Source organism: Panthera leo, chromosome E3 (genome assembly GCF_018350215.1).
Source record: "Panthera leo isolate Ple1 chromosome E3, P.leo_Ple1_pat1.1, whole genome shotgun sequence".
Lineage (NCBI taxonomy): Eukaryota > Metazoa > Chordata > Mammalia > Carnivora > Felidae > Panthera > Panthera leo.
The window spans coordinates 9,232,842-9,251,357 of record NC_056694.1 but is presented as its reverse complement, the minus strand read 5'-3'; the positions used below and the strand labels follow the sequence as shown (position 1 = coordinate 9,251,357).

Genomic DNA, 18,516 nt, shown 5'->3' with positions numbered 1-18,516 from the left:
AAAATATATAAATAACTCTTGCAATGTAATAGAAAAAAATCTGATTTTAAAAAGAGCAGAAGATCTGGATGTCTTTTCCCCAAGAAGACATACAGATGGCCAATGGGTACAGGAGAAGATGCTCAACATCACTAATCATCAGGGAAGTGCAAATCAAAATCACAATGAGGTAACAAATCACAATATGGCTATTACCAAAAAAATGTAAGAAATAACAAGTGCAAACAAGGATGTGGAGAAAAGGGAACCTCGATGCACTAATAGAACTGTAAATTGGTACAGTCACTATGGAAATAATATGGAGATTCATAAAAAATTAGGAATATGGGGCACCTGGGTGGTTCAGTCCATTGAGCATCCAACTCTTGATTTCAGCTCTGGTCACAATCCTAGGCTCCACACTGAGCATGGAATGGAGCCTGCTTGAGATTCTCTCTCTCCCTCTCCCTCTGCCTGTCTCCCCTACTCACAAGCACTCTCTCTCTCTAAAATAAAAAAAACAACAATAAAATGAAAAGAATTACCATATGATCCAGAAATTCCATTTCTGAGTATTTATAGAAAGGAAACAAAAACACAGCGTGCCTAGGTGGCTCAGTCAATTAAGCATCTGACTTCAGCTCAGGTCATGATCTCAGTTTGTGAGTTTGAGCCCCACATAGGGCTCTCTGTTGTCAGCATGAAGCCCGCTTTGGATCCTCTGTCCCCCTCTCTCTCTGCCTCTCCCCTGCTTGCACATGTGCACTCTCTCAAGAATAAAAATAAACATTAAAAAAAAAAAGGAAATACAAACACTAGCCCAAAAAGGTATCTGTACCTCATCTTCACTGCAGCATTATTTACAATAGCCAAGACATGAAACAACCATAGTGGCCACTGATGGCTGAATGGATAAAGACAACATGGAACAGAATGGAACACACAATGGAATATTATTCAACCATTAAAAAGGAAGGAATCCAGCTATCTGCAACAACATGGATGGACCTTGAAGGCATTATGCTAAGTGAAGTCAGACAAAGAAAGACAAATACCATATGATCTCACTTATATGGAACCTAAAAAACAAAACAAAAACACACAAAAGCTGAACTCAGACACAGGGAATAGACTGAGGGTTGCCAGAGGTAGGGGCCAGAGGTGAGCAAAATGGGGAAAGTGGTCAAAAGGTACAAACTTCCAGTTACAAAATAAGTCATAGGGATATACACAGTATGGTAACTATAGTTAATGCTATACTGCATAATTTACAGTTACTAAGAGAGTAGATCTTAAAAGTTCTCATACAAGAAAAAAATTTGTACCTATATGTGGTGATGGATGTTAACAAGACTTATTGTGATCATTTTGTAGTATGTACATAACACTGAACAATTGTTATATACCTGAAACTGATGTTATATATTAATTATATCTTAACAAAGAATAAAACAGGAAAAAAAGAACTGAAAGCAGGATCTCAAAGATATTCACACACCCACAGTCACAGTAGCATTATTCAAAAAATAAACAAAAGGTAGAAGTAACCCAAAGATCCATCAACAGATGAAGGGATAAACAAAATACGTATATACATACATACAACGGCATGTACCTAACAACATCAATATATGTGAGGCAAGGAGAAATAGATGAATCCACTGTTCTAGAGACTTCATCACTTTTCTATCAGTAATGGACAGATATGGCAGGCAGAAAATCAATAAGGTCATAGTTGAACTCAACAGCACCATTAATTAACTAGATATAACTGACACCTATAGAATATTCCATCCAACAACAGCATATACATTCTTCTCAAGATCAAATGGAACATTCACAAGATGAATGTTCATCTAAATCAATCCTCTAAGTTTTCCTTCTTAGGAAACTAAGAAGAGTAAATTAAACCCAAAGTAAGTAGAAAAAAATAAAAATTAAAGCCAAAATCAATGAAATTGAAAACAGAAAATCAACAGAAAAAAAAAATCAATGAAATCAAAAGCTGGTTCTTTGGGGGAAAAAATCAGCAAAATTGATCAGCTTCTAGCAAGACTAAGAAAAGGAGGGAAGATACAATTCATTAATATCAGAAATGAAAAAGGGACATCACTACAGAGCCCATGGACATTAAAAGGAGACTAAAGGAATACTATGAACAACAAACATCATGTCCACATAGCATCTAGATAAAACAGACCAATTCCTTGAAAGACACAATCTGCCAAGACTCACACAAAATCACACAATCTGAATAGGCCTTTATCTATTAAAGAAATTGGATTAAAAACTTATCTTCCAAAACAGAAAGCACCAGGCCCTGATGGGCTCACTGGTGAATACTACATACAACAGAATATCATTCAGCCTTAAAAAGCAAGGAAATTCTGGCACATGCTACAACATAGATGAACCTTAAGGATATTATGTGAAGTGAAATAAGCCACTCACAAAAGGACAAATACTGTATGATTCCACTTATATGAGGTACCTGAAGGAGTCAAATTCATAGACACAGAAAGGAGAATGGTGGTTGCCAGAGGCTGGGTGGAGAGGAGAATGTGGAATTGCTACTTAACGGGTATAGAGCTTTAGTTTTGCAAGATGAAAAGAGTTCTGGAGATCGGCTGCACAATAATGTGAATGTACTTAATGCTGCTGAACTGCATGCTTACAAATGACAGAATGGTAAATTTCATGTTATCTGTACTTTGCCATTTAAAACAACAATAACAACAACAGTGGTACCTGGGGCAGAGCTATGCAGTTGTAAAGTTTACTAAGTCCTGATCAGGTCAGATGGGGCCCCTGAGGACAAACTATAATCACAGTCCCCCACACTCACTGCTCACAACCCCTTTCAGCCCACAAAGCATCTGCTTGGACTCACAGAAAACACCAGTGAGATCGAAGGATGAAGGTATGTGGCCAGGTCACTCTTGGTAAGAGGCAGCAGCCAGCCCACAGCCCCATTCTTCAGGGTGCAAGGCCAATGCTCTTCCCACCACCTTGGGCTCTGTGTAAAGCCCAGATTCTCAAACTGTGCCGTGTGGTGGTTTTGGATTCCAGCTTTGCCACTTACAGCTATGGGGCCTTGGGCAAATTACTCAGCCTCTAGAAGCCTCCTGCAAAACAGGGATAATAACAATCTGCGGGGTCCTTGTGGTTTCATTATGCAAGAAGTATTCACAATGACCTGGCACTCTGCCAATAGTAGCCATTATGGTGCCTCTGGAGTTGGGTTTTGTTTTGTTTTGTTTTTCTCTGAAGATCTTTTAAGGGACAAAGTTACTGTCAGCAGTTTAAAGGAACTGAAATAGATTTCTTAAGGACTTGCTGGCTCTGGGATCCCACACAACCTTGTGCCAAAGCCTTGAAAGCCCAGGACAAGCAGGGTGGCTCAGGGTTCACCCCTTAACTTCCCACTTCTGGTCTTGGTGCCTCAGTGAGCTCAGCTGGGACCATAAGCCCAGGAAGCAGTATATTGCCCCAGTGTGGCCCACACTTTTTTTTTTTTTTTTTTTTTTGCCAAGCCCATGGGCTCTGACCATCTCAACTGAGCTGACAACAGCCAGGGACATGGCTTCCCCAGTGCACGGAGGAGGACCCCAGGACCACACAGACAACAGGAGGAGGGAATGTCTTTCTGGACCCCAGGCAGCAGCAGAGCTGAGCCCAGGTCAACCTCTGTCAGTAATGCAGGGCATTGCTTGGTAATGGTTAGGAAAACCTAACCACCACACACGACTAACTCAGTCTGGAAAAGACCCAGCAAGGTCACAGTGGCAGTTCTTGCTGTCCACAGCTCTGGTTGCATAGCATTTTTTGTCAAGTTATCTAGATGGCATCTCAGGGCAGAGCCCCCAGCAACAGGACATCCCTGCACACAACACAGATTACTAATCCCAGGTTCCTCCTGAGAGGAGGACTTGGGTCCTTCAAGGACCCAAGCACCTGTCCTCCCACTGAGCAGGACAGCCACACCCAGATGGCCCTCGAATTCACTGCTGGAGTTCTTTGGGGACCCGTGGGTGGGCCCATGGGTGCCACCACATAGCCGAGGGGGCCTGGCCTTCACTGCTAGAGAACTCAGAGGAGCCAGGTGGGTGAACCCTCCCTCTTGCACTCACCCCAGCCAGCTCTGGAAGCCTGGGAGCAGAGAGAGGACTGTGATGTGCTTGTCAGGGCTGGGAAACATCACTAAATATCAGAGCTACAAGGCTCTCGCTCGACCTTTTTGTACACAAACTTCACCATGAGCCGTAAGGAAATCAGGGACCCCAGCAGGCCAGGGCTCCCATTGGCCCCATTCGAACTCCTGGGGAGCTCCCATCCTGGAACACCCCCTGCAAGCAGTGAGCTCTCCACACCTTCTGCCAGCTCCAGTCTTCTCCACATTCCAGCTCAAGGCAGCAGAGAAGGGGCCCCTTGCAGGCCAGCGCCCATTCCTGGGGAGGTGGCTGGAGAGGCATCTCTACAGGAACAACGGCACAGGCCTCCCTCCCCAGATTTATCAGGCACAAGCCTCCCTCCCCAGATTTATCAGCAACGTCACACCCTTCCCTGCAGCACACACCAAAACACTCAAGCAGGCAATGACCTCCGACAATTCACCTTGCACGGGGTGAGAACAGGGGTCTGGTTCTCTTGCTCCAGGCCTGCGATTCTGCATCCAGATGCTTTTCTTTTTCAATGGTGTCAATTGTGGTAAAATACGCATACAGAAAACTTACCACCGTAACCGGGTTTGGACGTACAGTTCAGTGGCATTAAGTGCATTTGCCGCATCACACAACCAGCACCACCATCCATCTCCAGAACTTTTCCATCTTCCCAAACCAAAGCTTCATGTCCATTAAACAGCTCCCCGTTCCCGCTGCCCCCTGCCCTTGGCACCCACCATTCTACCTCCAATGTCTGTGATTTTGACGACTCCGGGTACCTCATAAGCGGAATCATATGGTATTTGTCCTTTTGTGACTGGCTTATTCTACTCCGCACAATGTCCTCCAGGTTCATCCATGTTGCAGCAGGTGTCAAAATGTCTCCCCTTTTTAAGGCTGAGTAGCATTCCATTATTTGGATACACTACCCACTTATTTTCCCATCTGTAGATGGACACTTGGGTCACTCCCCCCTCCCGGCTACCGTCAGTGCTGAACCAAGTGTAGAACCAAGAACATGGTTCTACAAACTTCGGAGTCTTTGCTTTCACTTCTGCCAGGTACGTACCCACAGGTCGAATTCTTGGCCGTCTAAGACTCCTTCTAGCTTGCAATTTCACCCCCACAGAGCACGTGGGGTCAATATCTAAAACCACCAGCAGTAGGCCCTGACCATGGTCATTCTTCGATGCTCCCCTTCCTCCAAGCACAGCCCCGGGCATATATGGGAGCTGTGTGGGTCCTACCCAAGTTCTTGGAAATCACGCACAAGCTGTTCCTCCCCTCAGGGCAGATCTGCCATTTCCCAGCGCACTCAAAACACACTGCCCTCGGCACCAGGAGCCCTGGTTCCACAGGGTTTGTGGAGATAGGTCTCTGCCCCCTTCTCCAATCTGGGTAAAGACTGTCAGGGTAGGTGCCCTTGGAGCCTGGGGGCGCTGCAAGTCTCTGGCTCCAAGCAATAGCCAAAACTTACCTCCCTGGGAGAAGCCTGAACAAATGCCAGTAGTCAGATTGAGGAGGGACATGATGAGGGTGTGGCTGGCCATGGCCTTGCCCAGCCTGAGTCTCTGGGCTTGCCCCACGCGCCAAGCCTCAGGTCTCTAATGTCACAGCCTCAGCCTCTGGCCCAGACCTCTGGGACCTTGCCCCTGGGTGTGTATGCTGGATAGAGCCCTAGACTTGGAGCTCCCTTCCCTGACCCCTCTCCCTCCCGCCCCCCAGTTAGGGCCCCAAGGTAGTGCCTGGGCCCCCTTCCTCCCAGGTCCAGCTCTGACGCTGCCTGCTGGAGGTAGCTGCAGTCTGATCCTCGCCTGGGGAGTGCGTACCTTCAAGGTCTGCCCATTCCAGTGCATGAGGAAGGCCAAGATGGCCGCACAGCTGCGACTGATGCCCAGGGTGGAAAAGACCAGGATGACAGAGCCAAGCTGGAGGTGAAGTTCTGCAAGAGGAAGGAAAGGCGGGGGACCTGCATGGCCTCGTTCCCTGTGGACCTTAGTTGCCGTAAGCTGACTGGCTTCAGGGGCCCATGGTCCAAGAGTGAGTTCAGACCCAGCACACCATGGCATAGGCTAGTCACGCAACATCTCTGGGACACTGTTTCATCACCTGGCACATGGAGGTCCTCAGACCTCACTGGCAGTTCAAGAGAATCACACTGGGTGTTCAGCATTATCATGCAAAGGTCTTTTTTTTTTTTTTTTTTTTTTTTTTTTTGGCTCTCCAGGTTTCTAGCCCAAGAAGCTCAGTTACCAGCTGGCCTCCTGAGTGGGATGAGAAGATGGTCCCCCCAGGACATGGGGGTGCTGACAGAGGCAGTACGGCCTGGGTATGAATCCTGGCTCGGCCACTCACTGGCTGTATGGCCCGAGCATGTTACTCTAAGGCACAGTTTTATCCTCCAGAAAATGGGGTTACAGTATACTACCTACCTCAAAAGGTTTTGTCCTGTGCTTAGCCCCATGCCTGACACGGAGAGGTCAGCTACGATCACACTTAATAACGCCCCTGAGGCTGAGGCTCGCCCAGTGAGGGGTGGGGAGGAAATCTAAGCTGGCATCCTGGGCTGATCGGGTAACCTCTGAGAACTGGAGATAAACATACCACATGCGAAATTGCAGACTGTCAGCACTGGAGGAGATGGTTAAGGCCAAGTGCCTCATCATATGGACAAGGAATCAGAGACACAGAGCAGTTAAGGACTGGCCCAGCAAGTCCCACCCAGCAAGGTAGGGCTGGAGAGGGGGCCTCTATGGCACAGGACTCTGCCATCCCAAGGTGGGACACAGGGCAAGTCACAGCCTAGATACTGGTCAAGTGAATGTTGCAACCTCCCAGGCAAATAAGGATGTTTGGGCCAAAAAGCCATTCTCTGGCCCCTGGTGCGGCCATGTGGGCTGGGGGCTAAAGTGGTACCCAGCAGGCAGCCCTGGGGTAGGGCCCCTGACTGGACTCAACCTCAATCTCTCCAGCCATCTTGCTCTCCTTGGGCAATCGTGAGCCCTGGGGTGACTGAAAACTGCACCCTCAATGAGGTAAGTGATTGGTGGGCACTGCCATGTGTGATGGGAGAACCAAAGGGACACTGGGCACACACACACTGGGGATCCTGGAAGTCAGAGCTGGGAGGGTTCTGGAATTTTCCATCCATTCCACCCATTGACAGGACAGGCGGGCAGGGATGGAGTATGATTCACCTCTGGGTTCCCAGAGCCCAGAGCAGGCTGCTCTGACCATATGCACCCACAGCAGGTGGTGGGGGGAGGGAGGCGGGCAACACTCTCATTTCCCAACAGGTGCAGTGAGGCCGGGACCAAGGGTTAAGTGGACCCAAAAGGGCCTACTGGTCCAGCCAGGGTCAGAATGCAGGGCGCTCAATCTGCAATCCGGTGGTCTTATCTGGCCCCACTACCCCCAAGGTAAACATGTGGCTGCCCTCATTGTCAAGGGCTCCTGAGGGACAGTTTGTCCTGGGGCTTGGCCACACCTAGCCGGGCTTGTGCTTGGCCCCACCCTTTCTTTCCTCAGTGCTGACAGTCACAGTCAGAAGCAGAAGCGTGGTCAAGGTACCACAGCCCTTCTGGCCCCTGGGCACAGACCAGTGGCTTCCTGGTTGGAGATTGCCCCTTACCGAGAAAGTGACAGAGGTGCCTTAAAAAGGGGGAAAGGTCGGCTTCCGGGGAATCTTCTATCTTGATGTGCAGGAGGCTGTCAGCGTCATCTACAAAACTAAACAGAAGGAAAGCAGGCAATCAGGCAGCCTCACACACAGGCTCGCTGGAGCGGTCCTCATCCACAGCAGCAGGCAAATAACTGGACCTCTCGCAGAAAAAAAAAAAAGCCCCTACCCCATAGGGGTGTCATGTGGGTGAAGTCCGTTCATCTATGTAAAGCATTTGGCAGTCTGCTTGGCACACTTTTGAATAAACGCTCAAGAAACAGGACATCATTATTATTATTAACCAAACGTGGTACTTTCCTAGAATATGGTGCAGAAAGTAAAATGAGGATGGGAAGGAATAGGTAATGAGCTGGGAGAATGCACCTGTCATGTTAAACGGAGAAAGCCCCAGATAGGAGATGGAGAGTGGTAGGGTGGCTGTTTTAGCGGTCAGGGAAAGCTTCACTGAGGAGGTAACATTGGAGCACAGGCTTAAAAGAGGTGATGGAACAAGCCAAGCAGTCATCTGAGGAAAGAGGGCCCTGAGCAGAGGAGAACAGGGCAAAGGTGCAGAGATGGAGTGTGTTTGATGGATTTGAGAACCAACAGAGAAATCAGAGTGGCTAGAACTTTATGAACACAGGAGAGAGAGGAGGAGAGGAGGTGTGTGACACGTTTAACGAGAAGATGCCTGCAGGGAGCTTGCAGAATGTCCAGCATGCCGTAAGTATTTGGTCAATGTTATTTATGAAGACTGCGGTCTACTGGTGACATTCAGCAGTATGCAGACCACTGTGGCACGCAGGAAGTTGCAGCAGATTCAGAAACAAAAATAGCCTGGTTTAGCAAATACAATTCCCATCCATCCATCCATCGATCCATCCTTTCCTCCTCCATCTATCCCTCCCTCCCCCCTCCCTCCTCCATCTATCCATCCACACCCATCTATTCATTCTTTCCTCAGACACTCACTCAATGACTATTTATTGTGTGCCAGACCGTGGGCTGGACCCTAGTGGGCACAAGATGAACCAAATAGGAGCTGGCCTCTCCCAACGTCAAGGAGCTCCCGGTCTGATGGGGGAGGCAGACACAGAAACAAATGGTCCCAATCCAACTGGCTAGGTTTGGGGATAAAGACCTGCATGTGATACTGGAGAAGAAGAGCAGAGAGAAGTTGAGGGAGCTGGGGAAAGCTTCACAGTGTAGGAGGCATCTAGATGGAGAAGGTAGAAGGGTACAAGCTTACTATAAAAATCAACTGCATTTCTATATACTAGCAATGAACAATCAGAAATTGACATTTTAAAAATACCATTTATAACCACATCAAAAATATCAAATACTTAGGAAGAAATCTGACACAAAGTGTGTAAAACATGTACACTGGGAAATTATAAAACATTTTTTAGAGAAATGAAAGAGCTAAGTAAATGGAGAGACAGACTATGCTCATGGATCAGGAGACTCAATGTTGGTAAGATTCTCCCCAAACTGACCTATGGATACAATTCAAACCCAATCAAAATTCCAGCAGGCTTTTTGTAGAAACTGGCAAGCTCTTCTAAAATATATACAGAGGAACACCTGTGTGGCTCAGTTGGTTGGGCGTGCAACTTGGACTCAGGTCATGATCTTGCAGTTCGTGAGTTCAAGCCCTGCATCAGGCTCTGTGCTGACAGCTCAGAGCCTGGAGCGTGCTTCGGATTCTGTGTATCCCTCTCTCTCTGCCCCTCCCTTGCTCGAGCTCTGTCTCTGTCTATCTGTCTGTCTGTCTCTCTCAAAAATGAGTGAACATTAAAAAAAAATTAAAATATATGTGGAAATGCAAAGGAGACAACTTTGAAAAAGCTACAATAGTCAAGAGTGCAGAACTGGTATAAAAATACAGGCCAGTGAAAAAGAATAAAGAATCCAGAAAAAAAAAAAAAAGAATCCAGATATAATCCCACACACACATGGTCAATGGATTTTCAACAAAGGTATCTAATCAGTCCAACAGGAGAAGGATCATTTTTCTTTCAACAAATAATGGGGGCCCCTGGCTGGCTCAGTTGGTAGAACATGTGACTCTTGATCTCGGGGTCATGAGTTCAAGCCCCATATTGGGCACAGACCCTACTGAAAAGCAAAACAAAACAAAACAAAAAAACCCAAAAACTATGAACTTAGTTCTACATTTGGCACCATATGCAAGAATTATTTCAAAGTGGATCATGGACTTCTGGGTGATTCAGTTGGTTGAGCATCTGACTCTTGATTTTGGCTCAGGTCATGATCTCAGGGTCGTAGGATCAAGCCCCACACCCGGAAGAGATAAACCATGAGATCAATAACCTGAGCCGAAATGAAGAATCAGATGCTTAACCAACTGAGCCACCCAGGCACCCAGAGATGATCTATTTGTTATCAGGTGATTAGATAGCTTGAGTCTTTCAAGGAACGGGTTCATTTAATTGAAATTTCAAATGTGTTGGCATAAAATTACTCGTAATATTTCCTAATTATTTTTAAATTTTTAATTAAAACTTTTACTGAGGTCACTCTAGATTCACCCGCAGTTATAAGAAATAACACAGAGAGATTCACTGTATGCTTTGCCTAGTTTCCCCAATGATAACATTTTGCAAAACTGTATTATAATAGCCCAGGATATTGATGCTGATGCAATCTACCAACTGTATTCAGACTTCCCCAGTTTTGCTTGTATTGTGTGTGTGCACGTGCATGTGCACATGCATGTGCACATGCATGTAATAAGTTCTATACAGATTTATCACCTGTGCGGATTTACGTATCCAGGAGATACTAGCCAAAATACTGAACGGTTCTCGGGCACCTCAGTGGCTCGGTTGGTTAAACGTCTGACTTGATTTCAGCTCAGGTCATGATCTCACAGGCTTATGGGATTGATCCCTGTGCTATCAGCACGGAGCCTGCTTTGGATTTTCTGTCTCCCTCTCTCTCTGCCCCTCCCCTGCTTGCACATGCATTCTCTCCCTCAAAATAAACTTAAAAAACAAAAATACTGAACAGCTCTAACACTAAGGATTCCTCACGTTTGCCCTTTTGTAACCATACCTGCCCCACCCCGTGCCCCAAACTCAAACTTCCCTAATTTCTGATAACCACTAATCTGTCCTTTATTTCTAAAATTTTGTGATACCAAAAATGCTATACAAATGGAACAACAGGTAACCTTTTGGGATTGCCTTATTATTATCATTATTATTATCATCATTATCATCATCAGCTTGGTGTTAATTCCCTGGATATTTACCCAAGTTGTTGCACGTATCAGGAGTTCATTCCGTTTATTACTGAGCAGGATTCCATGGTATGTGTACGCCACAGTCTGTCCAACCATTCATCCGCTAAATAGCCACTGTGGACATTCACACACAGGTTTGTGTAATTATAAGTTTTCACCTCTGTGGGATAAATGCCCACAGAATGCTTTTTAACATTTGTAGCATCTAGAATGAAAATTTTCCTTCCTCTGTACCTAAGATTGATGATTTTTGTCTTCTCTCTCTTCTTTTTTGATCAGTGTGGGATGGGTTTGGCAATATTATCGCTCTTTTCAGAGAGCCAGCTTTTGGTTTCATTGAGTTTCTGGAATTGTTTTGTTTTCTATTTCACTTATTTCTGCTCTTAATCATTTCCTTCCTCCTGCTTACTTTTTCTAATTTTTTTTTTTTTTAAGTGGAAGTTTAGGTCCTTGATTTGAAACTCTTCGCATATAGGCATTTAGGCTATAAATTTCCCTCTATGCACTGCTGTAGCTGCATCCACAAATTTTGACATGTGGTGTTTTTATTTTCATTCCGTTCAAAATACTTTCTAACTTCCCTTTTGGTTTCTTTTTGACCCATAGGCTACTTAGAAGTGTATAACTTAGTTTCCAAACATTTGGAATTTTTCCGAGATATCTTGTTATTGGTTTGACTTAATTCCACTGTAGTCAGAACATAAAAACATAATTTTTATAACAAATTATTTGTCTTTTGACACTTGTTTTAATGCCCAGAATATTCTATCTTGGCAAAAATGTTCCATGTTCCCTTGAAAAGAATGTGTACTATAGAACACATTCAAAGACCAGAAGAACACTACTTTTATTGGGTAGAGTGCCTTATAATTGTCAACTAGGTAAATGTGGATGGTAGTGCATTTCTAATCTTTAAAATTATAACCTATTGTCTGTCTGTCAAGAGAGATGTTGAAGTCTCTGATAATAATTGTGGATTCCTGGGGCACCTGGGTGACTCAAGTCGGTTGAGCATCCAACTTCATCTCAGGTCATGATCTCGCAGTTTGTGAGTTTGAGCCCCATGTCAGACTCTGTGCTGACAGCTCAGAGCCTGGAGCCTGCTTCGGATTCTGTGTCTCTCTCTCTCTATCCCTCCCCTGCTCACGCTCTGTCTCTCTCACTCTCTCAAAAATAAATAAACATTAAAAATTTTAAAAAATAATTGTGGATTCTCTAGAATCTAGCACCTAGATTAACTGACCACCTTCCCTTAATGAAATGAGGGGAATTTTTATGTGGTAGTGTTCTTTGTTGTGAATGGAGTCACTCCAAAAGTTGTGTGTGGTTTTTTTTTTAATTAATCTTAGCCTAAATTGTCTTTTCCCATACTTTTATTTTTAACCTCTCTTTGTTTTGTATTTAAAGTATGTTTCTGGGGCACCTGGCTGGCTCTGTCAGAAGAGCGTGCAACTCTTGATCTTGGGGTCATGGGTTCGAGCCCCATGTTGGGTGTAGAAGTTACTTAAACTTTACAAAAAGAGTACGTTTCTTACAAGCAGCCTACAACCTCTGCCTTATAATTGGGGTATTTAGACCATTTGCATTTAGTGTCATTATTGACATGATCATCTTGCTATTTGTTTTCTATTGGTCTCATCTCTGTTCCCCTCATCCTGCCTTCTTTGGATTGATGTTTTTTTAATTTTTTTAAATCTTTATTTATTTTTGAGAGAGAGACAGTATGTGAGCAGGGAAGGAGCAGAGAGAGAGGGAGACATAGAATCCGAAGCACGCTCCAGGCTCCGAGCTGTCAGCACAGAGCCTGACGTGGGGCTCGAACTCACAAACTGTGAAATCATGACCTGAGCGGAAGTTGGACGCTTAACCAACTGAGCCACCCAGGTGCCCCTAGATTGATTTTTTTATGATTCCTTTGTATCTTTGTCTTATTCATTATAATTCTTTATTTTTTGTTCTATCTTTTGGTCACTGCTTTAGAGTTTCTAGAACACATCTTCAACTTTTTATTACATTGTACCACTTCATGTAAATAGGGTAAGAATCTTCCAGGTGTATACTTCTATTTTTCCTCTTCCTGCTTTAGTAAACTGTGGGCCATATTACCTCTACATATGTTATAATCCCAAAATACATTGTTACTATTTTTTCTGTGGTCAATTATGTTTTGAAGAGATTTAAAAGTGATGGGTAAAGTATTTTATATGTATCCACATAATTATTATTTCTAGTGGTAAATTTTATTTATGGTTTATCAAATTTGAAAAAATTTTGGCCATTATTTCTTTAAATATGTGTTCTGTCTCCTCATTTTCCTCTCCTTTGTAGATTCCAATTTACACATATGTTTGGCCTCTTGAATTTTCTTAATCTCACTGAAGTTCTGTTCTAGTTTTTCTTTTTTGCTTTTTCTTCTCTAGGTTTTATTTTGGACACTTTCTACTAGTATGTCTTCCAATTCACCAATATTTTCTTCTGCAGTGTCTTATCTGCCATTAATTCCAGTCAGTGTATTTTTCATCTCAGACATTTTCTTTTTCATCTCTAATCTAGGCCTCACAACTGAGGCAATACTTTTTTCTTTTTAACAACCATTTATTTTTAAGTAATTTCCACACCCAACGTGGGGCTTGAACTCACAACCCTGAGATCAAGAGTTGCATGCTCTACCAACTGAGCTAGCCAGGCGCCCCGAGGCAATACTTCCCTGAGTGCTCTATTTGATGCCCAATATATAGTCAGTTTTGTCTCCTCTGATTGGAAACGCATACTACTCTGGCCTGGAGATCAGTACTGGAGACTGTACTGTTAGCTCATTTCTATTGGTTTTTCTCCCAGCCTTGAGTAGTTTTCCTCACATTCACGTGTTTAGCAGTATCCAGCTAAAAACTCGGGGGAATTCAAGAGCTTTTTCTTTTCAGTTTATCTTATTTATTTTGAGAGAGACAGGGAGTGCATGCACAGGAGGGGCAGAAAGAGAGAATCCCAAGCAGGCTCCACACTGTCAGTGCAGAGCCCGATGTGGGGCTTGAACTCAGGAACCATGAGATCATGACCTAAGCTGAAATCAAGACTCAGACACTTAACCGAGTGAGCCACCCAGCTGCCCCAAGACCTTTTCTTTATATTCAGCTCTCTATTCTCCATGCAGTTCTCTCCCGCAAATTCTAGCCAGCTTGACCTCTCTGAATTCTCAACTTCATACCCTCAACTCAGAAAGAATGACGCAATCTGTCTTGGCCCCCTTCCTGTACTGTGACTTGCGAACAGTCTCCTACCAATACACTGGATCAACTGAGGGGCTCATCGGGGTTGTTTTTTTTTTCCCCCCTTGTCTGAGGAATCAATCTCCTGTGCTGTCTGCTGGCCATTGTCTGAAAGCCCTCACTTTCACGTTTTGTCTGGGATTTGGGGGTTGTTTAAAGTGAGACTGTAAATGGGAATGCAAACTGGTGCAGCCACTCTGGAAAAGAGTATGGAGGTTCCTCAAAAAACTAAAAATAGAACTACCTTACGACCCAGCAATTGCACTACTAGGTATTTATCCAAGGGATACATGTGTGCTGTTTCGAAGGGGCACATGAACCCCAATGTTTATAGCAGCACTATCAACAATAGCCAAAGGATGGAAAGAGCCCAAATGTCCATCGATGGATGAATGGATAAAGAAGATGTGGTCTATATATACAATGGAGTATTACTCGGCTATCAAAAAGAATGAAATCTTGCCATTTGCAACTATGTGGATGGAACTAGAAGGTATTAATGCTAAGTGAAATTAGAGAAAGACAACTATCATATGACTTCACTCCTATGAGGAATTTAAGAGATAAAATAGATGAACATAAGGGAAGGGAAACAAAATAATATAAAAACAGGAAAGGAGACAAAGCATAAGAGACTCCTAAATATGGATGACAAACAGAGGCTTACTGGAGGGGGTATGGGAGGGGGCATGAGCTAAATGGGTAAGGGTCATTAAGGAATCTACTCCTGAAATCATTGTTACATTATACGCTAATTTGTATGTTAATTAAAAAAATAAAATTTAAAACAAAAGTGAGACTATAAATCAGTCATGAAGGTGGAGCCCTCATGGATGGGATTAACACCCTTGTACAAAAGGCCCCAGATCACCCCCTTGCCCCTTCCACCATGTGAGGACACAGTAAAAATAGGGGTATCTATGAGTCAGGAAGCAGGCTGTCTCCAGGAATGAAATCGACTGGATCTTGAATTTCCCCAGCCTCCACACGGTGAGAAAGTAAATTTGTTTTATGAATCACCAGAACCATCAGTCTATGGTATTCTGCCATAGCAGTCCCAAAGGACTAAGACGGGGGTCATTTCTCAGAGGGCCTGAGATAAGCAAAGCAGGGCAACACAGGATACTTTGCTCCATAATGCTAAATGCCAGGAAAGCATTAATTGTGGTGAGTTGTTTTTTTGTTTTTTTTTTTTATGAGTACATTCATTTTAATTTTTTTTTATGGTCTATTTTTGAGAGAGAGACAGAGTACATGTGAGGGAGGGGCAGAGAGAGAAGGAGACAGAGTCCAAAGCAGGCTCCAGGCTCTGAGCTGTCAGCACAGAGCCCGATGCAGGGCTTGAACCCATGAACTGTGAGATCACGACCTGAGCCAAAGTCAGACGCTTAACTGACTGAGCCACCCAGGTGCCCCTGACTGTGGTGAGATTTAAAGGGCAAGTACTGAGTCTCAGTTAGAGGCAGAGGGTGCCATGGCCAAGCCAGGAAATAGACTATAAACCAGGAACAGATGATGGTAAGTACAGAGCCTTCAGCTCTATAAATGCACAGCACCAGGGATCTTACATACATACTTAATTTTTAAAAATCAATAGTATTTCTACTTACAATGGCCCTGCCTCCATGGAGACGTTGACATGTGCTTTGATTTTCAAATCTTTCTGAATTTTCGGGTCGCAGGCTTGCCTGAAATTGCCCAGGTAGATTCTACCTGGAATTATTTCAACAGGGTAGGGCTGAAATGCATCCAGTTCCTGAAAGGAAGGAGAAAGTACTATAGAGAATATGTATGGTATATAATAATATAGTAGTATTTTCTTTCCCTAGGGAAGAAAAATTTTTTTATTTTGTTTTTTTTGTTTTTTTGTTTTTGTTTTTTGTCTCTCAAAATGTGGCTTAGCAAACAAACTTAAAAAGATACTCCAGAGGGGCGTCTGGGTGGCTCAGTCAGTTAGATGTCCAACTCTAGATTTCAGCTTGGGTCATGATCTCATGGTTTGTGGGTTTGAGCCCCACACTGGGCTCTGTGCTGGCAGCGTGGAGCCTGCTTGGGATATTCTCTCTCTCTCTCTCTCTCTCTCTCTATCTCTCTCTCTCCCTCCCTCCCCCCCCCTCTCTGCCCCTCCCCAGCTTGCTCACTATCTCTCTCTCTCAAAGTAAATAAACTTTAAAAAAGGGGCACCTGGGTGGCTCAGTCGGTTAAGTGGCCGACTTCGGCTCAGGTCATGATCTCATGGTCCGTGAGTTTGAGCCCCGCGTCGGGCTCTGTGCTGACAGCTCAGAGCCTGGAGCCTGTTTCGGATTCTGTGTCTCCCATTCTCTGACCCTCCCCCATTCATGCTCTGTCTCTCTCTGTCTCAAAAATAAATAAACGTTAAAAAAAATTAAAAAAAAATAAACTTAAAAAAAAAAAAGATAATCCAGAACAGTGAATGAGACGGACATGTGGGCATTCAGAGAGACTGACAAGTAAGAACTTGAATAAGAAGTTAGAAGGCTGGGGGGCGCCTGGGTGGCTCAGTCGGTTGGGCGTCCGACTCGGCTCAGGTCACGATCTCGCGGTCTGTGGGGTCGAGCCCCGCGTTGGGCTCTGGGCTGATGGCTCAGAGCCTGGAGCCTGCTTCCGATTCTGTGTTTCCCTCTCTCTCTGCCCCTCCCCCGTTCATGCTGTGTCTCTTTCTGTCTGAAAAATAAATAAACGTTAAAAAAAAAAAAAAAAAAAGAAGGGAAGATTCCTTAAAAAAAAGGAGAAAAAAAAAAGAAGTTAGAAGGCTGCTAGTAAGAGACGGGCGGAGCCACTGAATCATTGTACAGCACACTGCATCTGAACACCAACATCCCACTTACCCCCACGGCACTTGTGTGCACTTTTCTGGGTGCATGAAAATTGGTGTCTAATCCCCCTTGACGCAGAACTGTGTAAATCCAGGGTGTGCCCAGTAGGATAGGGAGAGGGGACAGCCTTATATTATGATATATCATAATTATATAATTACTGAAAGGATAGCCTTTTAATTATATAACTGTATATTATAATTATATCCTATTATTTTTGGAGGCCACCAAACTTTTAATACCTTCTTTAAAAAAAGAATGAAACTACCCACATAGAGCCTATTTGTCATCAGGAAATAAATTCTGAGGAGTTCTGATGTAGACAGGTAGGGAGAACAGGACACCACTTAAATGGAGACTCACTGCATTCCAGGTCCAAAGTTATGATATGAAAAATTGGGGTTTCTTTGAAAAACAAAGATCCTACATTTCCCAAAGCACGTTCTAGGAAACAGTGGTCCCTTCGCAATGCACTATGAAAAAAGCTTCAGAGAATCAAGTACATATGGGAAGCTGTACCTGACATCCCCATCTCAGAAATTGACAATGTACAGGGGTACCTAGGTGGCTTAGTCGGTTAAGCATCCGACTTTGGCCAGGTCATGATCTCATGGTTTACGAGTTCAAGCCTCTTGTCGGGCTCTGTGCTGACAGCTGGAAGCCTGGAGCCTGCTTCAAATTCTGTCTCCCTCTTTCTCTGCCCCTCCCCCCACCTCTCTCTTTCTCTCTCTCTCCCCCTCTCCCTCTCTCTCTCAAAAAATGAATAAACGCTAAAAAAAAAAAAAAAAAGAAAAAGAAAACAAAAAAGAGGGAGAGGGGTGCCTGGGTGGCTCAGTCGGTTAAGTGTCCGACTTCGACTCAGGTCATGATCTCGCGGTTTGTGAGTTTGAGCCCGTGTCAGGTCTGTGCTGACAGCTCAGAGCCTGGAGCCTGCTTCATAGTCTGTGTCTCCTCCTCTCTCTGCCCCTCCCATGCTCATGCTCTGTCTCTCAATAATAAATAAATGTTAAAGATAAAAATTAAAAAAAAAAAAGAAATCGACAGTGTACATTACCAAGTAAAGTTTCAAGAAAGTCCTGTGATTAAAAAAAAAAAAAAAAAATCCGCTCATTACAGTCACTATAGAAAACAGTATGGAGTTTTTTTTAAAAACTTAAAAATAGAACTACCATATGATCCAGCCATCCCACTTCTTGGTATATACCCAAAAGAAATGAAATCACTATTTTGAGAAAGGAATATCTCCCATGTTCCTTGCAACATTACCCATAGTAGCCAAGACACAGAAACAACCTACGTGTCCATCGACAGATGAATGGGTAAAGAAACGTGGTATGTA

General features: G+C 44.2%; 1 protein-coding gene across 5 annotated transcripts in view; it reads right to left on the bottom strand.

Annotated features, from left to right (window-relative positions):
• Window positions 1-18,516, bottom strand: part of STYXL1 (serine/threonine/tyrosine interacting like 1) — a 71,514-nt gene that overhangs the window by 9,524 nt on the left and 43,474 nt on the right. For 2 of the 5 annotated variants that reach the window (XM_042922595.1, XM_042922594.1), the window contains exons 6-9: window positions 15,951-16,096; window positions 8,945-9,019; window positions 7,774-7,871; window positions 5,957-6,084 (exon numbers count right to left, since the gene is read on the bottom strand). In XM_042922595.1, the coding sequence (XP_042778529.1) occupies window positions 5,957-6,084; window positions 7,774-7,871; window positions 8,945-9,019; window positions 15,951-16,096 (447 nt within the window). The remainder of the gene's footprint in view (window positions 1-5,956; window positions 6,085-7,773; window positions 7,872-8,944; window positions 9,020-15,950; window positions 16,097-18,516) is intronic. The other 3 variants (XM_042922596.1, XM_042922597.1, XM_042922598.1) reach the window with 3 other exon arrangements.